This window comes from Bombina bombina, chromosome 6 (assembly GCF_027579735.1).
Source record: "Bombina bombina isolate aBomBom1 chromosome 6, aBomBom1.pri, whole genome shotgun sequence".
Taxonomy (NCBI): domain Eukaryota; kingdom Metazoa; phylum Chordata; class Amphibia; order Anura; family Bombinatoridae; genus Bombina; species Bombina bombina.
This window is the reverse complement of record NC_069504.1, coordinates 258,847,952-258,875,948: the sequence shown is the minus strand read 5'-3', so window position 1 is coordinate 258,875,948 and position 27,997 is coordinate 258,847,952. Positions and strand designations below refer to the sequence as shown.

Here is a 27,997-nt window from a genome sequence, read left to right as displayed (position 1 = left end):
TTAAATTTAGCATTGTATTGTGCTAGATCTTAAATAACTTTCTGTGCCTGAACACAGTGTTATCTATATAGCCCACGTGTACTTTCTGTCTCTTTGTGTTGAAAAGAGATTTAAAAAGCATGTGATAAGAGGCAGCCCTCAAAGGCTTAGAAATTAGCATATGAGCCTACCTATGTTTAGTTTAAACTAAGAATACCAAGAGAAAAAAGCAAATTTGATGATAAAAGTAAATTGGAAAGTCAATTAAAATTAAAAGTCCTATCTAAATAATGAAAGTTTAATTTATACTTGACTGTCCCTTTAATTCCGATTGGCTGATAGAATCCTATCAGCCAATCAGAATTCGAGGGACGCCATCTTGGATGACGTTATTTAAAGGAACCGTCATTCGTCGGGAAGTCGTCGGCCAGGATAGATGTTCCGCGTCGGAGGTCTTCAGGATGCTGCTGCTCCGCTCCGTATGGATGAAGATAGAAGATTCCGCTTGGATGAAGACTTCAATTGGATGGAAGACCTCTTCTGCCCCGCTTGGATGAAGACTTCAACCGGATGGAGGACCTCTTCTGCCACGCTTGGATGAAGAATTTGGCTGGGCTGGGTGAAGATGACTCAAGGTAGGGAGATCTTTAGGGGGTTAGTGTTAGTTTTTTTAAGGGGGGTTAGGGTGGGTTTTAGAGTAGGGGTATGTGGGTGGTGGGTTGTAATGTTGGGGGGGGTATTGTATTTTTATTTACAGGTAAAAGAGCTGATTACTTTGGGGCAATGCCCTGCAAAAAGCCCTTTTAAGGGCTGGTAAAAGAGCTGATTACTTTGTAATTTAGGATAGGGTAGGGCATTTTATTATTTTGGGGGGCTTTTTTATTTTATTAGGGGGCTTAGATTAGATGTAATTAGTTTAAACTTCTTGTAATTTTTTTTATTTTCTGTAATTTAGTGTTTGTTTGTTTTTTGTATTATAGTTTAGTTTATTTAATTGTATTTGAGTTTAGATAATTGTAGGTAATTTATTTAATTAATTTATTGATAGTGTAGTTTTAGGTGTATTTGTAACTTAGGTTAGGATTTATTTTACAGTTAATTTTGTAATTATTTTAACTAGGTAGCTATTAAATAATTATTAACTATTTAATAGCTATTGTACCTAGTTAAAATAAATACAAAGTTGCCTGTAAAATAAATATAAATCCTAAAATAGCTACAATGTAACTATTAGTTATATTTTAGCTATATTAGGGTTTATTTTATAGGTATTAGTTTTAAATAGGATTAATTTATTTAATGATAGTAAATTTAGTTTGTTTAATTTAAATTATATTTAAGTTAGGGGGTGTTAGGGTTAGACTTAGGTTTAGGGGTTAATAACTTTATTATAGTAGCGGCGACGTTGGGGACAGGAGATTAGGGGTTAATAATTGTAAGTAGGTGGCGGCGATGTTAGGGAGGGCAGATTAGGGGTTAATAAAATGTATTATAGTGTTTGCGAGGCGGGAGTGCGGCGGTATAGGGTTTAATACATTTATTATAGTGGCGGCGATGTCCGGTCGGCATATTAGGGGTTAATAAGTGTAGGTAGGTGGCGGCAACATTGGGGGGGGCAGATTAGGGGGTAATAAATATAATATAGGTGTCGGCGATGTTAGGGGCATCAGATTAGGGGTTCATAGGGATAATGTAGGTTGCGGCGGTGTCTGGAGCGGCAGATTAGGGGTTAATAGTATAATGCAGGTGTCAGCTATAGCCGGGGTGGCAGATTTGGGGTTAATAATATAATGTAGGGGGCAGATTAGGGGTTAATAAGTTTAAGGTTAGGGGTGTTTAGACTCGGGGTTCATGTTAGGGTGTTAGGTGTAGACTTTGAAAGTGTTTCTTTTTTGCAGGTGTTAGGTTTTTTTGCAGCCAGCTCAGCCCCATTGTTTCCTATGGGGAAATCGTGCACGAGCACGTTTTTCCAGCTTACTGCTACCGTAAGCAACGCTGGTATTGAGGGTTGAAGTGGAGCTAAATTTGTCTCAACGCTCACTTTTCTGAGGCTAACGCAGCCATTCAGACAACTCGTAATACCAGCGTTGTCTTAAGGGAGCGCTGGAAAAAAAGGCTCGTTAGCACCGCAGGTCTTTACCAACAAAACACCAAATCTAGGCGCTAGGGTTTATTTTATAGGTATTTCGTTTTAAATAGAAATTATTTAGTTAATGCTATGAATATTTATTTATATGTATTTAAATAATATTTAAGTTAGGGGGTGTTAGGGTTAGGGATAGACTTAGGTATAGGGGTTTAATAACTTTATTATAGTGGCAGCGGTATAGGGGGCAGGATAGGGGTTAATATATATAATGTAGGTGGCGGCGGGCTCCAGGAGCGGCGGTTTATCGGTTAAACAATTAATTTAGTTGCAGCGGTGTCCGGGATCATCAGGATAGGGGTTAATAACTTTATGTAGGTTGCGGCAGGGTCCGGGAACATCAGGATAGGGGTTAATAACTTTATGTAGGTGGCGTCAGGGTCCAGGCGCGGCGGTTTAGGGGTTAATATATTTATTATAGTAGCGGCGGGGTCCGGGAGCGGCGGTTTAGGGGTTAATAAGTTTATTTAGTTGCGGGGGGTTCCGGGAGGCGGTTTAGGGGTTAAAACTGTATATTATAGTGTGGGTGCTTAGTGACAGGGTAGCAAGAAAGCTGTGAATAAGACGAAGAGCAGCGAGGTTGATGACTGTTAGTTAACAACAGTCCGCTGCTCATCGCACCGTACTTGGTGCACGGCTTTTTGACAGCTTTCTTGATAAATTTGGCGAACATATTCAGGTCCGCGGTGGCGAGGTTAAGCGATCTTAGGCGAGCGTATTGGGGCCGTCGAATGCAGGTAAGTAGACAGCTTGATAACTAGAGGCCATAGTGTTCAAAACTGTCAGCTAACGAAATGTTAATGAAAGTACTGTTTCACCTACCTCTCACAATCCTGGAAGATGGGGACCGTGACTTGAGGGGTGTGACTTAAGCAGACTGGGACACAATATGGAAATCTGAGGGGTAAACTATCCAATCTGCAGCGGTTTTATACTTCAGCGAGGGAACTGGATTTATCCCATGCCTGCCCTCTCTATGGTACATTCCTCATTACTGGGTCATTAAACTTTTATAAAATCTCTCTGAGTGTGCAGGGCCAAGTGTTGCTAATTTAGGCCTAGATTTAGAGTTCGGCGGTAGCCGTCAAAACCAGCGTTAGAGGCTCCTAACGCTGGTTTTGGGCGCCCGCTGGTATTTGGAGTCAGTGATTAAAGGGTCTAACGCTCACTTTGCAGCCGCGACTTTTCCATACCGCAGATCCCCCTACGCCATTTGCGTAGCCTATCTTTTCAATGGGATCTTTCTAACGCCGGTATTTAGAGTCGTTTCTGCAGTGAGCGTTAGAGCTCTAACGACAAGATTCCAGCCGCCTGAAAAAAGCAGGAGTTATGAGCTTTCTGGCTAACGCCGGTTTATAAAGCTCTTAACTACTGTACCCTAAAGTACACTAACACCCATAAACTACCTATGTACCCCTAAACCGAGCTCCCCCCACATCGCCGCCACTCAATTAAAAATTTTAACCCCTAATCTTCCGACCGCCACCTACGTTATACTTATGTACCCCTAATCTGCTGCCCCTAACCCCGCCGACCCCTATATTACATTTATTAACCCCTAATCTGCCCCCCACAACATCGCCGCCAGCTACTTAAAATAATTAACCCCTAATCTTCCGACCGCAAAGCGCCGCCACCTACGTTATCCCTATGTACCCCTAATCTGCTGCCCCTAACACCGCCGACCCCTATATTATATTTATTAACCCCTAATCTGCCCCCTCAATGTCGCCGACACCTACCTACACTTATTAACCCCTAATCTGCCGAGCGGACCTGAGCGCTACTATAATAAAGTTATTAACCCCTAATCCGTCTCACTAACCCTATCATAAATAGTATTAACCCCTAATCTGCCCTCCCTAACATCGCCGACACCTTCCTTCAATTATTAACCCCTAATCTTCCGATCGGAGCTCACCGCTATTCTAATAAATGGATTAACCCCTAAAGCTAAGTCTAACCCTAACACTAACACCCCCCTAACTTAAATATAATTTTAATCTAACGAAATAAATTAACTCTTATTAAATAAATTAATCCTATTTAAAGCTAAATACTTACCTGTAAAATAAATCCTAATATAGCTACAATATAAATTATAATTATATTTTAGCTATTTTAGGATTAATATTTATTTTACAGGCAACTTGGTAATTATTTTAACTAGGTACAATAGCTATTAAATAGTTAAGAACTATTTAATATTTACCTAGTTAAAATAATTACAAAATTACCTGTAAAATAAATCCTAACCTAAGATATAATTAAACCTAACACTACCCTATCAATAAAATAATTAAATAAACTACCTACAATTACCTACAATTAACCTAACACTACACTATCAATAAATTAATTAAATACAATTGCTACAAATAAATACAATTAAATAAACTAGATAAAGTACAAAAAATAAAAAAGAACTAAGTTACAGAAAATAAAAAAATATTTACAAACATAAGAAAAATATTACAACAATTTTAAACTAATTACACCTACTCTAAGCCCCCTAATAAAATAACAAAGCCCCCCAAAATAATAAATTCCCTACCCTATTCTAAATTTAAAAAGTTACAAGCTCTTTTACCTTACCAGCCCTGAACAGGGCCCTTTGCGGGGCATGCCCCAAGAAGTTCAGCTCTTTTGCCTGTAAAAGAAAACATACAATACCCCCCCCCCCCCAACATTACAACCCACCACCCACATACCCCTAATCTAACCCAAACCCCCCTTAAATAAACCTAACACTAAGCCCCTGATGATCTTCCTACCTTGTCTTCACCATGCCAGGTTCACCGATCCGTCCTGGCTCCAAGATCTTCATCCAACCCAAGCGGGGGTTGGCGATCCATAATCCGGTGCTGAAGAGGTCCAGAAGAGGCTCCAAAGTCTTCATCCTATCCGGCAAGAAGAGGACATCCGGACCGGCAAACATCTTCTCCAAGCCGCATCTTCTATCTTCTTCCATCCTGTGCGGAGCGGGACCATCTTGAAGCAGGCGACGCGGATCCATCCTCTTCTTCCGATGTCTCCCGACGAATGACGGTTCCTTTAAGGGACGTCATCCAAGATGGCGTCCCTCGAATTCCGATTGGCTGATAGGATTCTATCAGCCAATCGGAATTAAGGTAGGAATTTTCTGATTGGCTGATGGAATCAGCCAATCAGAATCTAGTTCAATCCGATTGGCCGATCCAATCAGCCAATCAGATTGAGCTCGCATTCTATTGGCTGATTCCATCAGCCAATCAGAAAATTCCTACCTTAATTCCGATTGGCTGATAGAATCCTATCAGCCAATCGAAATTCGAGGGACGCCATCTTGGATGACGTCCCTTAAAGGAACCGTCATTCGTCGGGAGACATCGGAAGAAGAGGATGGATCCGCGTCGCCTGCTTCAAGATGGTCCCGCTCCGCACCGGATGGAAGAAGATAGAAGATGCGGCTTGGAGAAGATGTTTGCCAGTCCGGATGTCCTCTTCTTGCCGGATAGGATGAAGACTTTGGAGCCTCTTCTGGACCTCTTCAGCACCGGATTATGGATCGCCAACCCCCGCTTGGGTTGGATGAAGATCTTGGAGCCAGGACGGATCGGTGAACCTGGCATGGTGAAGACAAGGTAGGAAGATCATCAGGGGCTTAGTGTTAGGTTTATTTAAGGGGGGTTTGGGTTAGATTAGGGGTATGTGGGTGGTGGGTTGTAATGTTGGGGGGGGGTATTGTATGTTTTCTTTTACAGGCAAAAGAGCTGAACTTCTTGGGGCATGCCCCGCAAAGGGCCCTGTTCAGGGCTGGTAAGGTAAAAGAGCTTGTAACTTTTTAAATTTAGAATAGGGTAGGGAATTTATTATTTTGGGGGGCTTTGTTATTTTATTAGGGGGCTTAGAGTAGGTGTAATTAGTTTAAAATTGTTGTAATATTTTTCTTATGTTTGTAAATATTTTTTTATTTTCTGTAACTTAGTTCTTTTTTATTTTTTGTACTTTATCTAGTTTATTTAATTGTATTTATTTGTAGGAATTGTGTTTATTTAATTTATTGATAGTGTAGTGTTAGGTTAATTGTAGGTAATTGTAGGTAGTTTATTTAATTATTTTATTGATAGGGTAGTGTTAGGTTTAATTATATCTTAGGTTAGGATTTATTTTACAGGTAATTTTGTTATTATTTTAACTAGGTAACTATTAAATAGTTCTTAACTATTTAATAGCTATTGTACCTAGTTAAAATAAATACCAAGTTGCCTGTAAAATAAATATTAATCCTAAAATAGCTATAATATAAATATAATTTATATTGTAGCTATATTAGGATTTATTTTACAGGTAAGTATTTAGCTTTAAATAGGATTAATTTATTTAATAAGAGTTAATTTATTTCGTTAGATTAAAATTATATTTAAGTTAGGGGGGTGTTAGTGTTAGGGTTAGACTTAGCTTTAGGGGTTAATACATTTATTAGAATAGCGGTGAGCTCCGATCGGAAGATTAGGGGTTAATAATTGAAGTTAGGTGTCGGCGATGTTAGGGAGGGCAGATTAGGGGTTAATACTATTTATGATAGGGTTAGTGAGGCGGGTTAGGGGTTAATAACTTTATTATAGTAGCGGTGCGGTCCGCTCGGCAGATTAGGGGTTAATAAGTGTAGGCAGGTGTCGGCGACGTTGTGGGGGGCAGATTAGGGGTTAATAAATATAACATAGGGGTCGGCGATGTTAGGGCAGCAGATTAGGGGTACATAGGGATAACGTAGGTTGCGGCGGTTTACGGAGCGGAAGATTAGGGGTTAAAACTGTAATGCAGGGGTCAGCGATAGCGGGGGCGGCAGATTAGGGGTTAATAAGTGTAAGGGTAGGGGTGTTTAGACTCGGGGTACATGTTAGAGTGTTAGGTGCAGACGTAGGAAGTGTTTCCCCATAGGAAACAATGGGGCTGCGTTAGGAGCTGAACGCTGCTTTTTTGCAGGTGTTAGGTTTTTTTTCAGCTCAAACAGTCCCATTGTTTCCTATGGGAGAATCGTGCACGAGCACGTTTTTGAGGCTGGCCGCGTCCGTAAGCAACTCTGGTATCGAGAGTTGCATTTGCGGTAAAAATGCCCTACGCTCCTTTTTTGGAGCCTAACGCAGCATTTGTTTTAACTCTCGATACCAGAGTTAAATTTATGGTGCGGCCAGAAAAAAGCCAGCGGAGCGTTAACAGCCCTTTTACCGCCGAACTCTAAATCTAGGCCTTAATCTGTAACAACCGCTTTGCACCGCTTGGCCCTGCACACACTGAGAGATTTTATAAAAGTTTAATGACCAGTAATGAGGAATGTACCATGGAGAGGGCAGGCATGGGAGAAATCCAGTCCCCTCGCTTAAGTTTAAAAAAGCTGCAAATTGTACCCCTCACGCATCTAGCCTGCTTCCTGTATACAACTCTGAGATGGTGCTGACAGAGCAAGTCACATTCTGCCCCTGATGGAGCCTTTGTGCTCACCTAAAAATGGCCCTGGCGCTACCTCACTTTCCCCATCCCTCCGGTGTTGCGCGGCCTTACATTCTGCCTGCGCTACACCGCACGCACCTTAGAGGGAACATTGCTTGGGGGTGTTAAGTAAAAGCACCTTTTAAAAAATTAAAAACACACATTTTGTACGTAAGGGGTCACAGTACAAAATAACAATGCTAAGATAAGCTAACACACATGAGTTCTCAACAGCAGTAACACTGATAAATTCTTTATTTTTGTATGACTTGATTAGTCGAGTCCAGTGCTTTATTGACTGCACAATCCAAGCTTTCAAACTTATTTAAATTCCAATTATGAAAGGCATTTTAAAGATAAGTTATTAATTATTTTATATAACTTAAAAAGAAAATCTTGCACCTAAAACATACATATATTTTGCAAAATGTAAAAAAAAATTACTTGCGTCATTATAAAGCACTATTCCGTGAATGGTGAAAAAAAGAAATCTTAGCATTCTAGCTGCATATATGATTATTTTGTCCCGGGACAGGGGAAGCAAACAGATATAAAGGGAAATAAAAGTCCCTGCAATTCAAACGCGCGTTGGGAGGCAGCAATACTTTTCTACTTTCAAATGGAAAAACAAATCAGAAAGTTTATAGTTCATTTGAATAACCTTTTTCTTTTGTGATTCAGACAGAGCATACCATTTTTTTTTTTAAGTTTCCAATGTAATTCTATCATCAAATGATATTCTGTGTTGAAGAGATACCTAGGTAGGCATCTGGAGCAATACATGGCATTAAATAGTGCTGCCCTTTAGTGCTCTTGCAAATAGATAACATTCTTGCAAAACTGCTGCCATATAGTGATCCAGAAATTTTCAACAAAACATACCAAGAGAACTAATAAAAATTGATATTAGAAGGAAATTAGAAATTTGCTCTATCTGAATCATGGAAGAAAAATGTTGTATTTCATGTCCCTTTAACCTTCAAAATAATAGTTTTTTTCCCTAAGGTATGCAACTAAATTGTATTTTCAAGCTTTATTAAAACTAAAATTGTTCACTATTTATTTTTGGGATGTTATTTTATTCCTTACTTTCATTTGCTTTTCTATTTCTTTTCTCAGGGTAAATGTGCCACCAGACCAGTTAACTAAAGTGACACTGGGAAGGTTACATTTTAGTGAAACCACATCAAATAACATGAGGAAAAAGGGGAAACCGAACCCTGACCAAAGGTAAAGTTATACATTTACAATGAATGAAGCTACACATTAATAATTTCGGTGCTATAGGAAACATCACTTCCCATTTCAACCATGTTTTTATAAACATCAGACATTTGTAAACTTATCATACAGCACTATTCTGTTACATCCTAACAGAAGGTCTTTAGTGTAGATATCAGCAGAATATCATTGCTATTTGTAGGGTATAATACCTAGGAATGCATCTCTGCTTAGAATTGGGGGAATTTAGAATAATTGTCATGAACATAATGTTTGCTCTTGGCTAGCTTACACATAGATTTACTAGAACCAGACACAGGGAGGTAAAGCGTCGGCAAACTCTTATCTAGAAACATTTATCAAACAGGTGTCTAACTTGTGCTTGCCGCCAGTTTTTGGTGTATAAAGGGTTAGGCAGCTTAAAGGGATATGAAACAGTACATTTTGCAAATGATCACTTAGAAATTTTGAATGCAGCCGCTGCTTAGTGTTTTTGTATTACAAAAATGAAACAGACTGATTAATATTCCTTAAAGGAGCATTATAATGATAAAATGACATGCTCTAATTTGTTACAGAGTGTAATTTTATCATTAGCAATGCTGCAGCCTGCAAAGGGCTTAAATACATAGTTAAAGTTCCACTTGGGACCTGCAAAGCACTGCTTGTCCCCAGTGGAAACTTCTGTTGATGCAATCAGCAGTTCTGGTCACATGACCCAGCTGTGCGACTAGCACTGCTGATTAAATCAGCAGCAGTTTCTGCTGCCTTTGAAAACAGTAAAATCTTTTTTGGGAATAATTGTTGCTATTAGAGGTATGATGTAACATACTTCTTTTTAAAATTTAAATGCACCCATGCACATTTCAATTTTGACCTTACTATCCTTTTAAAAATGAGAAAATAAACTAGAAAATGAGTGGATGGAGAAAGTTAGAACACTTTGGGGGAGGGCTACATATTAGCATGAGTTAAGGTCAACATAAAATAAAATAGCATAGATGACATGAAGGAAATTATTTACAGTTAGAATTTTAGCACCGAATGATTCTGATCAAAACAGTGCAGTTGAAACAGCTCTCTATAATGACACCAGGGATAAGCAAAAGGCTATGCTAAAATGAATTAAGTTTGCACTTCAGAAGTAAATATGGAGAGTCTCAATGGACAGTTTGGTTCTCATCTGACATTAAAAACAAAGAGCAAATAATAAAAAAAAAATAGTTTGGCACCTTTTCTGTAGAGAACAAACAAGAGTTTGCACATCTCCTAAGGTTTAGAATTTGTTTCACTGTCCTCCATTCTCTTTTTGTCCTTTTGTGGCCTATTGCTAAGTGTATGGCAGTGCAGAGTGCCGAGGGTTATGATCACATGAATGTCCAATGGCACCTCACCAATGAGGAACTGTACTGATACTGAGGAATTTCTTTATTGCATTCCGAGCAAATATTTATCTACTGGACTATATAGAGTGACTTGATCTAAAGCTCTAATATTCAAAGTTTTCCTATTAGAAATCTCTGTTTACCAGAATAAATGTATTACACTTTTGGATAACTAACACCTATGTTTTTTGGATTGTATCAGGTACTTCATGCTGGTGGTTGGTCTGTATGCTGTCAGCCAGGAAGAGTCCTACCTAATAGTTGCTCATGTTTCTGAAAGAATCATTGTGAGGGTAGGTCATTTACATTATTTTATCAGTATCTTCTCCAATAAAATATTACTGTAAATCTGGCAATCTCATTGGCTACTTCATTCAGGGTCACAACATTATTTAGAAATAGGGGTCAATTTATCAAAGTCTATGTATGTGATCTTCCTGCGCTAAAGACCAGATGCACTGATTCTAAAGCTAAAACTTTCCAGGTGGGTAGGATTATTAAAATATAATAAAATATAGAAGATGATCTTTATATAAAAAATATTCTTTTATTTTATTTCATATAATAGTTAAAAAAACTTTTTTGGCTCTTAAAATTGATTGCTTAAAAAATTTTCAGCGAAAATAGCAAAGGCAAAAAATCAAGCAGCATGAGAAGTTAGTATACACAGTGAATTAGTGTTAAAAGATAGGGATATGTGAGACAAATTTTAAGATATTAAAACATTAAAACATTAAAACACAGTCAGAAACTTAAAAAACTTCAAAAAACTTCAAAGCGGGCATAAATATATTAGCACAGATACATTAGTATCTATCTTATACGAGGTTAGCAACTCAGAGGAGATATAAGCAGCAGGGTACTAGATTAGCAGGTTATCAGCTTATTGCACACAAAGACAGCTTATTGCACACAATAAAATTAATTAACATATTGCGCACAAAAAAAAGCGTGTTGCACATAGAAACAAGCCTTTGTATATAAAAAGTTAGAGACGGAAGCTAAAGTAAAAATTGTATGATAGTGTGGATAAAAATATTGTTCTTTTCTGTGCACAGGTAAAGATTGTGGCAGCAAATGTTAATAATACCGTCTCTTTTTTATTCAGAGGTACCTTATGTTGCCAAGATATAGCTTGTTGAGGGTATCTGTTAAGTATTCCAATCCTGACTCTTTAATGAAGATATTCAGGGATTTCCGGTGCAGCGGTAAGTCCAGGTTACCTTTAGCTCTTTGGTTCCAGAGCAAGCGCCTGATGAATTACAGGTGAGACGCCTTGTCAGATTTTTTCGCTTAACGGTAAATCCAGGTTACCTTAAGCTCTTTAGTATCAGCATATAAGCCTGGTGGGTTGCGGATGTAGCGCCTTGTCTGGCGTTTAACAGCAGGGTAATTCCCGTCCGGTCTTTTCCTCACTCGTTTGCCAGAGGTGATAATCTGACGTCACAAACTACGGTGGCTCAGTAGTGCCAAAAAGAAGTAACGCGTTTCGGCCGTGGACCTTTCTCAAACTTTTTTTAACTATTATATGAAATAAAATAAAAGAATATTTTTTATATAAAGATCATCTTCTATATTTTATTATATTTTAATAATCCTACCCACCTGGAAAGTTTTAGCTTTAGAATCAGTGCATCTGGTCTTTAGCGCAGGAAGATCACATACATAGATTTTCACCTATCAATCTATTCTGGGGATTTTTTATATCAACCTGTGTACTTTGAGGTGAGGTTTTTTCAGCGCTCTCTCCTTTTTTCTATTCTAAATTTATCAAAGTGCAAGCAGCCATGATACGATGCAGCGTATCATGTCCGCCGCACATAGATAAATGCCGACAGCATACGCTCTTGGCATTTATCATTGCACAAGCAGTTCTTGTGAACTGCTTGTGCAATGCCGCCCCCTGCACATTTGCAGCCAATCGGCCGCTAGCAGGGGGTCTCAATCAGCCCGATCGTATAGGATCGGGCGGATTGATGTCCGCGGCCTCAGAGAAGGCGGACAAGTTATGGAGCAGCAGTCTTTAGACCGCTGCTTCATAACTACTGTTTCCGGCGAGCCTGAAGGCTCACACGAAAACAGGTGAATCAAGCTTTATTCGGAGCTTAATAATTTGGCCCTATAGTGTCTAACTGTATCCACCACCTCCCCTAAATCTAATATGCTACAGTGGTGATATTTTTACAGATAAAACATTATCGCAATAGGTCTCTTAGAAGTTGTACACCATATTTACATTATGACTTAAAGGGACAGTAAACACCTTGTTCTTACAAAACATTTCTGTTGTGTTGCTAAAGAATAACATATCAGCCAAATCTTAACGCTTTTAAAACAAAAGTATATCTTTTTTTACTGCAATTATTTCTCAGCAGCCAAACTCTCCCCACCATTTTTGCCTTATTTGGGGGAGCCAACCTGGGCTTTAGCCCACAGACTACAAGGCTAAACCCAGTTAAAATGTTAGTATAGACTGCATTGTTTTGCAGTTGTTATCTGCTAAAGCTAATTAGGGACAGATATGTAGCAGAGTTACCAGTGAGAAGTCAGCAATTTTCAGAGCTAAATAACGTGAAGGAAAATAAATAAAGATCATATATTGCAAAGCTGTTTCATTATATAACACTATATAAATTTTATACTAATTTTAAGGTGTTTACAGTCACTTTAACTCTAAGATCATTAATATAGAAGCCCCAAGATTCCCGTACAACAGCACCTTCTGGCTATGTGTAGCAATACAAAGGTACGGGATTTGCCAGATATAATAATGTGTGTCTTTGTCAACATATGGGGTGAATGCAATGAATATATAATATTTATATGTATGTATGAAGTATGTGTTTGTATTTATTATTATTGTAAAGTGTTTAAACTAGATCTTTAATCATCTTTCTATTGTAGGCATATGTCAGCTATGCTGTTTTATTAATCAGAATATGATTAGTAGATATGCCTGTTTTATGTTATAGCAGATGTATACAATGTCAGAAAATAGGATTGTGTTTAGTCAATACATATAATTTATCTGCTACTATATCTGCAATATCTTGTTAAGCTTCTTTATACCAATTAGCAAGGTAGCACATTATTATTTAGTACTATTTTTAACAGTAAAATTCACATTTGAAACCAAATGCTAAAACAATTTAAAATAATTTAGTTATTTAAAGAAAAATAAGCAGTTATATCACTCAGAGAGGAATGAGAGAACCTACATAAAAAATAGAATCCCCAACACAAACCGATCTCAGCCTGGATCCCATTTTTTAGGCTTTCACCATGAAATCCTGATGTTCACCATGACATAGAGGTTTTATAAATGTTAAACAAGTTTCTTTGGTGGTTTGGTGAAATCACTATTGGAACCTAAATCTGGTGTTAATTATGGTTTAATTCAAATCTTAGAATTCTGCAAGACCCCATGACTTTTCTTACTGGCTACTGTACAAGTTGTTGATTTGCCCTCAGTGCTTCACAACTGGAGCGGCTTACAGGCAATAGGTTTATTGGGTTTACTATAATATAAAAATAATATTAGACTTAGGGCCTGATGATATAAAGCTCTCGGCTCAGACGAGATGATATAAAATGATCCACCAACACTGCCAGATCCCTAGTGAAATTTTAAAACGGCAGATTTTGCTTTACTTCTCTAAGAGGCGTTTCCTGCATTTCTGTATGTGAATGAGAGATAAGCCCAGTGCAATATAGCACTGCATGTCAGGACTGATGAAGAATAGGGCCCAGTAGCGGAGTATAGCTAGCATAACCACTAGACAGCACAGGAGTGTGTGGTTCAGAAGGAAAATCCAAAACAAGGTTAAAAGTTCAGAGGTCAGGGCAGACAGCAAAGGTTCATAAATGGCATAACAAGCAAGAGGTCAGGACAGGCAGAAATAGTTCATAAACTGTATAACAGGCAAGAGGTCAGGGCAGGCAGCAATAGTTCACAAATGCGAAACAAGGCAAAAAGTTCAGTTAACCAAGATTCATACACAGGACTTAACTCAAGTATAGCTCTTTAATAACTGAGCACTGAGTTCACTGAACAGCAGTGCTTTATAGGGCTGCTAAATGAGTGACAGCTGGTAAGGGGTGAGGTGGGGTTTTAAATCTCTCACTTCTCCTGGGCAATAATATTTTTCCAATACTGCATTGCTGCCACTAGGTGGAGTGCTTGTGCAACCTCTGCAGTAGTCTAGGTACTCATCACTGTTGCTGCAGTCTGTAGGGAAAATAAATAATGTTGCACCAATATGGAGGATTCCAACAGCAGCACCTGGAGGGACAGCTGGCTTTGCACTGCTGAGTCTGGACAGCAATGGAAGACCAGCAGAAGTACCCTCAACAGCATTAGTACAGGTAAGTGCATTACACTGCAGGAAATGAGAGTTCTGCTGCATTTATAATTTGTGCTTTGTATTTTATATTACTTTACACATCAGGTTAAGTTTTATTACATAACACTTTCTATTTTGTTTTATTATTTTGTATACAGCAGTGTATATAGGATTGTGATTTTACAAATCCTGATTATGCTTAGACAGTTTCTGTATAACTTTAAAAAATTAGGATAATTCTTTGTATATTTATTTGTTTCTTTTATAAATTATATTTTACTTTGTATTTCTTCTATTTAAAGTAAAATTGAAAAACTGACAGCTTCTGAGACCTTCTTTACTTTCGGTGGGCCCAATAAGTAAAGATTCTTTAGCTTAGAGAGAAATTATAATGCAGAGTTCACAGGGGCTGAACTTACTGAATTCATTAAGAAAAAGGGCAGAATCTGGAAGACCCAGATAGATGATAGATGCCTTCCTTAGGAAGTAATAAGACTCTCTGGGATACAGAGAAAGAAGTAAACTTGAACACCTGGGTCTGATATAAAGGCCTCTAGTTATCAATGTCTGTCGGACCTCAGGTCCGACAGACATCACTGAATACGGCGAGCAATACGCTCGCCGTATTCAGCATTGCACCAGCAGCTCACAAGAGCTGCTGGTGCAACGCCGCCCCCTGCAGACTCACGGCCAATCGGCCGCCAGCAGGGGGTGTCAATCAACCCGATCGTACTCGATCGGGTTGATTTCCGGCGATGTCTGTCCGCCTGCTCAGAGCAGGCGGACAGGTTATGGAGCAGCGGTCTTTGTGACCGCTGCTTCATAACTGCTGTTTCTGGCAAGCCTGCAGGCTCGCCAGAAACACGGGGCATCAAGCTCCATTCGGAGCTTGATACATATGCCCCAAAGTCTCAGTTTGCAGCAAATACAAATTAAATTAAAATGTTTTCACTACAATATAACTTGTTTTTGCCACTAGTTTAGTATATATTACTTTTCTGTCAGTGAAATAAGTGTATTGTGAATTTTGAGCAATCTTCGCCAGCATTCAGTTGGCAAGATAATTCAGTAGGATCTGCTTGTGTAAACTGTTTACAGCAAATTACAATAATTATGAGAGAGCTTCAAACATACCCTGGGAACTCCCCTGTTCAGCCCAGAAAATGCCCTTACCCCCCCACACACACTGTCTGAAGCTGTGTTTAATTTTACAATAAAGAAAATTCAAAGTGCAATGTAAATATACAAAGTATGATCCTAATTTGTTAAGGTAACACAGAGGCTTTCAAAACATAATCAGAATTTGAAAAATCCTGCTGGATCTAAATATAAATGTATTAAAGTATAAAATAGAAAGTGCAAAGCTTAAATGTAATAATAATGAAAGGACCAAATCTAAAATGTAAAGTAATATAAAATAGAAAGCACAAAGGGGCCTATCTATCAAGCTCCGTACACCAGTTATGAAGCAGCGGTCTAAAGACTGCTGCTCCATAACCTGTCCGCCTGCTCTGAGGAGGCGGACAGACATCGCCGCAATTCTGCAGGGGGGCGGCATTGCACCAGCAGTTCACAAGAGCAGCTGGTGCAATGCTGACTGCAGAGAGCGTATTGCTCTCCGCATTCAGCGATGTCTGTCGGACATGATCTGCTGATCGGATCATGTCGGACAGACATAATAAATAGCCCCCAAAGTGTAGATGTAACAAAACTCTCACATCATGCAGTGCTATATTGCACTAGGCTTGTCTCTCCTTCATATACAGAAATGCAGGGAACACCCCTTAGACAAGTACAGCAAAATTTGCCTGCCTGGAATGAGAGACGTTCTTGTGAGCAATACACCTTTTTATTACTAAATGTTTACTTTATAATTATGTGATCTTAGACCAAGGGCAATGGAGACAAATTTGTTCAAGAGACATTTAAAAAATGTAAAGGGATATAAAACCTCAAAATTTCTGTTTGTGATTCAGACAGAGCATACAATTAAAAAAAAGTTTCCATTTTACTTCTATTATCAAAATTGATTTGTTCCCATGATATTCTGTGTTGAAGAGATACCTAGGTAGGCATCTGGAGCATTACCATCTAGTGCTCCTGTTAATGGATAACATTATTGCAAAACTGCTGCAATATAGTGCTTCAGAAATGTGCCAGCTCCCTGCTTTTCAACAAAAGATAACAAGCGAACAAAGTATCATTGATAATAGAAGTAAATTAGAAAGTTGTCTCTATCTGAATTATGAAAGAAAAAAAATAGGGTTTCACATCAATGCAATTTAAAGTTGCTGTAATATATTATAAAACTTTAAAAATTGCTTTATGCTTTAGATAATTAACACATTTTAATTCAGCTAGTGCATTTAGTATAACTGACTAATTTCAAAATGAATTTAATTTCAAAATGATCTGCAGAAAATTTTCACACACAAAAAAATCTCATTGCAAAAAGTGAAAAAAAGTTCTGTGTCTGGGGCGACAGTATTGCCTCACTCAGGATATACAGACAAACATTTACAGAATAAAAAAAAAGACCTTCATTGTGACTGGAGCTAAATGCCTCATAGACTGGCTAATTTCTAATAAAAATAAGTGTTTGTGTATGTATGGGTATATATGTATTTATTTATTTATATATATTTAAATGTAATACTTAAATGATAATATCTCATTGCTGTGGTGTATGAAGTAGAATGGATATAATATAGAAATTTTAATCTGCACTGTATGAGCTGCTTTAAAACACTAAGGCATTTCAAGTAGAGGATGGGTTAATTTTGCCTGCATCATTAGGCAGATACAAAGCAAAAAAAGCACTTTATAAATGTATGTGCTTTGCTAAGGCCTTCCCTGAAGGTGTCTTCTGTCGCCTGTTATTGTATCTTTGACTTTAACTTTTTTCTAGGCATCCAACCCTGGGCAATTTGAGAATGATAATGACGTCCTGTGGCAGAGAGGACATGTCCCAGAGACAGTAGTCTCTCATGGTCGAGTAGGAATTAACACTGACACACCAGATGAAGCGCTGGTTGTCTGTGGCAATGTGAAAGTGATGGGGACAGTCATGCATCCATCTGACAGTCGAGCAAAGAGAAATATCCAAGAGGTGAGCTGCAAGGATTTGATGTGTCTTTCTGATTTGTACTGTGGCATTCAAGTTTTTTCAAGTGACCCATTGGAAAACATATTAAGACCTTGACCTATGTAAAAAGTAGCTTCCAATGTTGGTTAACCATTTTATTAAACAGTTTATGTATCTTTAGTATAGTGTTATTTAGAACATGTGTTAAAAAATGTAATTTTAGAAAGGTGCAAAATATTCCCGCGCAATGGGTTGCTGCCATCTCAACATCCAAAATGTTAGCAGGCATATTCCCATTCTACATAGTGTACATTTTAAGGAACAATAATTGTGGATTCTTCTGTCAATCTGTCTGATCTACTTCTAATATTATAGTAAAGCTTAAATATGAAATAGCCAATTAATAAAAAAAATATAAATATATAATGTATGTATAAATTACAACAAAATGGCTGTTTAGCTAGAATATACAGAATATAAAAGTTTTATTTCCTAATATATGGTGAGTTCACGGCGTCCTCAATTACTGTTGGGAATATCACTCCTGGCCAGCAGAAGGAGGCAAAGAGCACCACAGCTAAGCTGTTAAGTATCACTCCCCTTCCCACAAACCCCAGTCATTCTTTTTGCCTTCGGTGCAGGGAGGAGGTGAAGTTTTGGTGTCTGAAGAAGATTGGATTTATTTTACTTCAATCAAGATTTTATTATTTTTAAAGCCAGAGTAGGTTTGCTCTGATCTTTCCTCTCAAGATTGGGTCTAGCCATACTCCATGTTAGTTTCTTCAGTAGGGCAGTGGTGGCTTTTAAGCAATTAGGAACTTGTGGGGTGAGCCTCACTGCGTTTTCCTAACATGTTGCTGCCGCATATAGAAAGCCAGAGTAGGTTTACTCTGTCCTTTCTTCTTTCCACAGTTCTCTGTGAGAAGTGACATTCTCTCATACCGGGTGGGCTGTCCTCCTGCCGGACAGCTGAATGTGCAGGTAAGTGCCGTCTTTATCTTCTGGGGCTAGGAGGCGGCACTGAAGGGGTTAAGCTTCTTCAGAAACTGTAAACTTAATGGGACAACAGAAAATCCTAGGATTTTTTTTAGGCAGTTAGCAGGCATTTTGCAGTCAAAGTGACCGTAGAGACTGAGTTAAGCTCCTTTATACATTATGAGTTAACTATTTTGGTGGCTCAGGGGTTAAGTTTATGGCTCTGAGGAAAATCTGCTTTTTTATTTTTTATCTAGCATTTGGGACTTTAGATCGCACAATTGCAATATCCTTAGCCATATCTGACAGACTACTCGGTCAGGAAACGGCTTACTGTTGGTTTCTATGTAAAATTTCATCTGGAAGTGCCTGCTTTCACTTCTAAGTGGCGCAGCTTCTTTAGCCAATCACTAGACGCACTTACGTTGCTGGCTGATACTAGAGCTGTTGCATCTGAAACTTGGAGACGTTTGTCTCTTACAGCTGCCCAGTGTACCGGATTGTTATTGGGACAGGTAGGCCCCTCAGTCACTGACTGAGGTGTAGAAGTGTCTGAAGGATTGTTTTTTCTTGTGCCAATAAATAAATAAAAAATAAAAAACAATTCTCCTTATTACATTACTCGTATAACGCTACTTGGGGCCCAATTAAGTCCTCAAAGAGGGAACTTAACACTGGTGTGGGTGATAAATTTAAAGGGACAGTACCTTTTTTTCAAGTATAATTGCAAATTATTTATCTGCATTATGGATCCGGATCCTGCTCCTTTGGACAGATGCCAGCTTTGCTTAGAGAGCCAAATTGTTCCTCATGCACAGAGAGAACCATTTTCCATAAAGAGAAACTTTTTGTTTCTGAGCCAACCGTCTCTCAGGATGAAGCTGTTCTGGCGATGCCACAGCCTTCTCCTCAGGTGTCCCAAGCCTTAATGGCGTCACATGCAGTGATCTGTGGTTCCTTTCAATCTCATGGAGGAGTTTATTTGCAAAATAAAAAAGAAACACAGAGGCGCCCAATGGCCTAATACCACAATACCAAAGGACAAGCAAAATATGTAAGATTAATACTCACAAACGAATAGCACCAAAAAGTGCAAGGAAGCAGACTGGAACCTCACAGTTGCCCAGCAAACTGAACAGACGCAGAGATAATTATGTAGTAGTTCTTCCCCAGTGAGGTCCTCCTGGTTCCTAAAGGGGAGGATATAGAGCCAGCAAAGCCCAGTACAGTTTGTACAAGTGTATATGTATACAGGGAATATTCACACTTACATGTAGCAAAGCACCTCCAGGTGCACTATACACAGACTGGGTATATTGTGCATATTGCACCTGGAGGTGCTTTGCTACATGTAAGTGTGCATATTCCCTGTTTACATATACACTTGTACAAACATTACTGGGCTATATTGTCTCTATATCCTCCCCTTTAGGAACCAGGAGGATATTTTGCTTGTCCTTTGGTATTGTGGTATTAGGCCATTAGGCGCCTCTGTGTTTCTTTTTTCAGACCATCTGTTATCATCAGGATACTGACCCCCCTACGACAGAGAGCTGACCTTTGCAATCATCTGGAGCTATTGTGACTTACTGGATATCATTAGGTTTTGGACATTTATTGTGTTTCCAGTCATAAGGTTATCTCTTTATCTCTGGTATTCTGCTGTTCATTTTTAGAGTGTTGTTATATACATTATTATTGTACTTTTTACATTGTGTTACACTCTCACTTCGCTTTCTATTTGTTACGGTTTTCTTCCTCTGTTATCCGCTATGATGTGCTCAGGACTGATGAACTCAATGTGACAAATGGCCGTTTGTACTTCCTGTACTTGACAGTTCCCAAGATCCTGCAGGGAGAGTCCATTAGAGATGTTATTATCCCGAAATGAAATCCTCAGCTTTGTAGCAATCTGCTAATAACGTCAACGCGTTTTGCCCTGGTGTGGGCTTTGTCAAGACGTATCTGTTGTGTGTGGTTGTGGACTTTTAAATATCCCTCCTCTGTTTCTTGGTTGAGTAAGCTTCACATCATCGTCATCTTATTTAAGGTGGTAATACTTTTTCTTTTAAGATGGTAATGGTTGATTCTGAATATCTCTATGCAGTTGTAGGCTACTTTACTGGAACAGAATCATAAACAAAGAAAACGCATAGAGATATTCAGAATCAACCATTACCAACTTAAAAGAAAAAGTATTACTACCTTAAATAAGATGATGATGATGTGAAGCTTACTCAACCAATAAACAGAAGAGGAGGGATATTTAAAAGTCCACAACCACACACAACAGATACGTCTTGACAAAGCCCACACCAGGGCGAAATGCGTTGACATTATTAGCAGATTACTTACTACAAAGCTGAGGATTTCATTTCGGGATAATAACATCTCTAAAGGACCTTCCCTGCAGGATCTTGAGAACTGTCAAGTACAGGGAGTACAAATGGTCGTTTGTCACATTGAGATCATCAGCCATGAGCACATCATAGCGGATAACAGAGGAAGAAAACCGTAACCAATAGAAAGCGAGGTGAGAGTGACATCATCACAGCCATGCTTGGGTAACGGAAGACGCTGTAAACAATAACAACCGCTGTAATCAACCACCAGAGAAAAGCTTAGTAAGCTTGTAAAGAGGCACAATACCGTGTCGGAAGTTCCCGGTAAGCATATTCTTTACTTCTATCAGAAGCGCACATAATATGTGCAGGGCACAGTAAGTGTCTGAAGATTCTGGTAAGCTATAATTCACATTATCCTGCACTAAGGAAAAAGTGTCGATTTGGTCAGTGTCCCTTGGCCAGACTTTGTTACTTTGTTATATTGACTTACAACTATTCAAAAGTTAAGTAGTGATAAGCTACATATTATGGAAAACTACAGTCTATATAAGTTGAAAAATATATATGCCAGTATTGACTCAATAGAGACTTTGGATCTGAATCCATACAAAATTATATATGAACTCTCTATGCTAAGGTGGACTAGTTTGTTTTTAAGCACATGTTTTCTACTATTGTTGTTATTTACATGTATAATTTGTTTTGCGATTTTATTGTAACAAATTTGAGGTTACACATTTTAGCAATATATGAACTAGATATCTAATATATCTGATACTATTTTAGCATTACTGTACTAGAAGAATTGTTTTAAGGGAGACATCCCTAATTTTATATGATTAATTTTATATGATTGATTCTGCAAATGTTTTAGATCTACACTTATATCAAATTAAACTGTTTTAATAAAAGCTATTAGAATATATCACCTCTTAGGCTCCTTTAGCTTCTTTAGCACTTTCTTACTTAATTAATTAATATACCGACATAGCTTCCTCATCAGAGTTATGAGAAAGGGCAACTAGAGTAGCAGAAGCCGGAGCAGAAACCTTAGTATCTGAATCTCTAAATTTCGTCTTGCGTTTTCCCTGAAGCATGGGAATGGCAGCTAATGCCACAGATACCGCAGAAGATACCTGGGCAGCGATTTCTGCTTGCAAATAAACTCAAATTATATAGATATGATGTGTGGAAGCACACCAAACCTCCAATTTGAGGTTACACATATTAGCAATATATAAACTAGATATTTAATATATCTGATACTATTTTAGCATTACTGTACTAGAAGAATTGTTTTAAGGGAGACGTCCCTAATTTTATATGATTGATTCTGCAAATGTTTTAGATCCACACTTATATCAAATTAAACTGTTTTAATAAAAGCTATTAGAATATATCACCTCTTAGACTCCTTAGCTTCTTTAGCGCTTTCTAAATTAATTAATTAATATATTGGTCTTATCTGTGTGCTAGTCTTAAGGGAATGAATGGCTAGTAAGAAAGCTAGGAATCACTACTGGGCACCATACTCAGCCTTTTTTAAGAAGATACGTTGGTAGCTTCTGAGGGTGAAATCTCAGATTCGGACAGTGTAATTCCTTCATCTGATGCTGAAGTAGTATCCTTCAGATTTAAGCTTGAACACCTCTGTGTAATTTTTAAGGAGGTTTTAGCTACCTTGGACAACTCCGATATATCTGTCATTGTCAACCCTTAGAAATCTAGTAAACTTAATAAATGCTTTAATGTTCCTTCCTCTATGGAGGTTTTTCCTGTGCCGGACCGTGCCACGAAGATTATAGCACAGAAATGGGAGAGAGCTGGGATTCCTTTTTCCTCGTCTCCTATCTTTAAAAAGATGTTTCCTGTGGCTGACCCCATTAAGGACTCATGACAAACGGTGCCCAAAGTGGAAGGGGTGATTTCTACTATGGCTAAGAGAACTACTATTCCTATTGACGATTGCTGCTCTTTTAAGGATCCAATGGACAAAAAACTGGAGGCTTATTTGAAAAAGATGTATGTTCATCAAGGTCTCTAATGGCAACCTACAGTGTGTATTGCCACGGTGACAAGTGCGGCAGCCTATTGGTTCAACGCATTGTCTGAGTCTCTTCAGGTAGAGACTCCCTTGGAAGAGATTCAAGACAGTATTAAAGCTCTTAAGTTAGCAAATTCCTTTATTACTGATGCTTCATTGCAAGTCATTAAGTTGGGAGCTAAAATTTCTGGTTTTGTTGTATTAGCGCGCAGAGCATTATGGCTAAAATCTTGGTCAGCTAATGTTTCATCTAAGTCCAAACTTTTGGTGATTCCTTACAATGGTAAGACCTTGTTTGGACCTGTTCTGTCAGAAATCATTTCCGATATCACGGGTGGTAAAGGTTCTTTCTCCTGTTAAGTGTAGTCAGTCCACGGGTCATCCATTACTTATGGAATATTTCTCTTCCTAACAGGAAACTGCAAGAGAATTACCCAGCAGAGCTATATAGCTCCTCCCCTCACCTGTCATACACAGTCATTCTCTTGCAGCCTAACTAGATAGGAAGCTGTGAGAGATCTGTGGTGTTTTTTTTAACTTAGTTTATTTCTACAATCAAAAGTTTGTTATTTTTAAATGGCACCGGAGTGTGCTGTTTATTCTCAGGCAGCTTTAGAAGAAGAAGCTGCCTGGGTTTTTTTCTATGGTCTTAGCAGACGTAACTAAGACCCACTGGCTGTTCTCATCTGAGGAAAAGTGAGGTAACTTCAGAGAAGGGGAATAGCATGCAGGGTCCCCCTGCAACAAAGAGGTATGTGCAGTAAATTATTTTCTGAGGAATGGAATTGACTGAGAAAATACTGCTGATACCATTGTAAAGTAAGTTCAGCCTTAAATGCAGTGATAGCGACTGGTATTAGGCTGATGAGTGTGTGTGTGTGTGTGCACTGAATGTATTTTCTAAGGAATGGAATTGACTCTGAAAATACTGTAAATACTGAAATAATGTATGAGCCTTAACTGCAGTAAAAGCGACTGGTAGCAGGCTTGTAAATAATAATACATAACTTTTAAATGTATGTTTAAAACGTTTACTGGCATGTTAATCGTTTTTTGTGAGGTACTTGGTGATAAAACTTATTGGGGCTTGATTTTTACCACATGGCCATTTTTGTTTTCTGCATAGAAACAGTTTCTGAGCTTCCCCACTGTTGTAATATGAGTGGGAGGGGCCTATTTTAGCGCTTTTTTTGCGCAGTAAAAATTCAGTCACAATCTGTCTACTTCATCCTCCATGATCCAGATCGTCTCTAGAGAGCTCAGGGGTCTTCAAAATCCATTTTGAGGGAGGTAATCAGTCACAGTAGTCCTGTGACAGTGTATTTGACTGTGAGAAAAACGTTAATTATATCATTGTTATCCTTTTTTGGGTACTAAGGGGTTAATCATCCATTTGCTGGTGGGTGCAATCCTTTGCTAACTTAATACATTTACTGTGAAAATTTGGTTGCTATAACTATTTTTGTTCATTGTTATTTCAACTGTGTCAGTTTTTCTGTGCTTCTTAAAGGCACAGTAACGTTTTTTATATTGCTTGTAAATTAATTTTGAAAAGTATTTCCAAGTTTGCTAGTCTCATTGCTAGTTTGTTTAAACATATCTGACTCAGATGAATCTCTTTGTTCACTATGTTTAAAGGCCAATGTGGAGCCCAATAGAAATTTATGTACTAATTGCATTGATGCTACTTTAAATAAAAGTCAATCTTTACATGTAAAGAAATTATCACCAGACGACGAGGGGGAAGTTATGCCGACTAACTCTCCTCACGTGTCAGTACCTGCGCCTCCCGCTCAGGAGGTGCGTGATTTTGTGGCGCCAAGTACATCAGGGAGCAGTGATGTGCGGTGACTTCAGAGGCTGGTGAGGCAGTGGCTAGCAATTGGATACGCCTTCATTCTTTAGATATCCTTTGTTGAAGAAATAGCAATGCACATGGGCGAGCCAATCGCATGAGGTATCTATATGCAGCCACCAATCAGTATCTACTGAGCATATTTAGATATGATTTTCAACAAAGGATATCAGCTTTTCTTCATTCTTTTGATATGCTTTGTTGAAAAGCATATCTAAATTTGCTTAGTAGCTACTGAGCGTATTTAGATATCCTTTCCAACAAAGGATATCAAAAGAATGAAGAAAATCATATATCCTTTGTTGAAAATCATATCTAAATATGCTCAGTAGCTATGAGCATATTTAGATATGCTTTTCAACAAAGGATATCAAAAGAATGAAGAAACTCAGATCTAAATATGCTCATTAGCTACTGAGCATATTTAGATATGATTTTCAACAAAGGATATATGATTTTCTTCATTCTTTTGATATCCTTTGTTGAAAAGCATATCTAAATATGCTTAGTAGCTACTGGGCGTATTTAGATATGCTTTTCAACAAAGGATATCAAAAGAATGAAGAAAATCAGATATCCTTTGTTGGAAAAAATATCTAAATATGCTCAGTAGCTAATGAGCATATTTAGATCTGATTTTCAACAAACATACCATAGCATAGCAACTTGCAAGTTTTGATTAATAAATGTATTTTGTGTATGACCTGGTCAGTGTTGTAAGTTACATTTATTAAGCAAATAAGCACAAAATCACAAAATGGCTGCTCATTAAAATATATTTATAATTTAAATATATTTAGTAAGTTACAATACTGACCTTGTCAAACACAAAATACATTTATTAAGCAAATAAGCACTAAATCACAAGATGGCTGCAAGATGGCTGCTCATTTTAACATATATTTATTAAACTGCCAGAGAAGTTTGGAAGTGGACTGTGGAACATACCAGAGCATCTCCCTCACACACACAGCCCCCTCACTCTCTAAGTTCTCCCTCACACAAAGCCCCCTCACTCTCTAAGCTCTCCCTCACACACACAGCCCCCTCACTCTCTAAGCTCTCCCTCACACACACAGCCCCCTCACTCTCTAAGCTCTCCCTCACACACACAGCCCCCTCACTCTCTAAGCTCTCCCTCACACACACAGCCCCCTCACTCTCTAAGCTCTCCCTCACACACACAACCCCCCTCACTCTCTAAGGTCTCCCTCACACACAGCCCCCCTCACACACACAGCCCCCTCACTCTCTAAGCTCTCCCTCACACACACAGCCCCCTCACTCTCTAAGCTCTCCCTCACACACACAGCCCCCTCACTCTCTAAGCTCTCCCTCACACACACAGCCCCCTCACTCTCTAAGCTCTCCCTCACACACACAGCCCCCTCACTCTCTAAGCTCTCCCTCACACACACAGCCCCCTCACTCTCTAAGCTCTCCCTCACACACACAGCCCCCTCACTCTCTAAGCTCTCCCTCACACACACAGCCCCCTCACTCTCTAAGCTCTCCCTCACACACACAGCCCCCTCACTCTCTAAGGTCTCCCTCACACACACAGCCTCCTCACTCTCTAAGCTCTCCCTCACACACACAGCCCCCTCACTCTCTAAGCTCTCCCTCACACACACAGCCCCCTCACTCTCTAAGGTCTCCCTCACACACACAGCCCCCTCACTCTCTAAGCTCTCCCTCTCACACACAGCCCCCTCACTTTCTAAGCTCTTCCTCTCACACAGCCCCCTCACTCTCTAAGCTCTCCCTCACACACACAGCCCCCTCACTCTCTAAGCTCTTCCTCTCACACAGCCCCCTCACTCTCTAAGCTCTCCTTCACACACACAGCCCCCTCACTCTCTAAGCTCTCCCTCACACACACAGCCCCCTCACTCTCTAAGCTCTCCCTCACACACACCCTCACTCTCTAAGTTCTCCCTCACACACACAGCCCCCTCACTCTCTAAGCTCTCCCTCACACACACAGCCCCCTCACGCTCTAAGCTCTCCCTCACACACACAGCCCCCTCACTCTCTAAGCTCTCCCTCACACACACAGCCCCCTCACTCTCTAAGCTCTCCCTCACACACACACCCCCCTCACTCTCTAAGCTCTCCCTCACACACACAGCCCCCTCACTCTCTAAGCTCTCCCTCACACACACAGCCCCCTCACTCTCTAAGCTCTCCCTCACACACACAGCCCCCTCACTCTTTAAGCTCTCCCTCACACACACAGCCCCCTCACTCTCTAAGCTCTCCCTCACACACACAGCCCCCTCACTCTCTAAGCTCTCCCTCACACACACAGCCCCCTCACTCTCTAAGCTCTCCCTCACACACACAGCCCCCTCACTCTCTAAGGTCTCCCTCACACACACAGCCCCCTCACTCTCTAAGCTCTCCCTCACACACACAGCCCCCTCACTCTCTAAGCTCTCCCTCTCACACACAGCCCCCTCACTCTCTAAGCTCTTCCTCTCACACAGCCCCCTCACTCTCTAAGCTCTCCCTCACACACACAGCCCCCTCACTCTCTAAGGTCTCCCTCACACACACAGCCCCCTCACTCTCTAAGCTCTCCCTCACACACACCCTCACTCTCTAAGTTCTCCCTCACACACACAGCCCCCTCACTCTCTAAGCTCTTCCTCTCACACAGCCCCTCACTCTCTAAGCTCTCCCTCATACACACAGCCCCCTCACTCTCTAAGTTCTCCCTCACACACACAGCCCCCTCACTCTCTAAGTTCTCCCTCACACACACAGCCCCCTCACTCTCTAAGGTCTCCCTCACACACACAGCCCCCTCACTCTCTAAGTTCTCCCTCACACACACAGCCCCCTCAATCTCTAAGGTCTCCCTCACACACACAGCCCCCTCACTCTCTAAGGTCTCCCTCACACACACAGCCCCCTCACTCTCTAAGGTCTACCTCACACACACACACAGCCCCCTCACACATACAGCCCCCTCACTCTCTAAGCTCTCCCTCTCACACAGCCCCCTCACTCTCTAAGGTCTCCCTCACACACAGCCCCCTCACTCTCTAAGCTCTCCCTCACACACACAGCCCCCTCACTCTCTAAGCTCTCCCTCACACACACAGCCCCCTCACTCTCTAAGCTCTCCCTCACACACACAGC

General features: G+C 39.7%; 1 protein-coding gene across 1 annotated transcript in view; it reads left to right on the top strand.

Moving 5' to 3' along the window:
• Positions 1 to 27,997, top strand: part of MYRFL (myelin regulatory factor like) — a 477,269-nt gene that overhangs the window by 183,637 nt on the left and 265,635 nt on the right. The window contains 3 exon segments of the mRNA XM_053719216.1: positions 8,717 to 8,827; positions 10,406 to 10,496; positions 17,455 to 17,655. Of these exon segments, the coding sequence (XP_053575191.1) occupies positions 8,717 to 8,827; positions 10,406 to 10,496; positions 17,455 to 17,655 (403 nt within the window).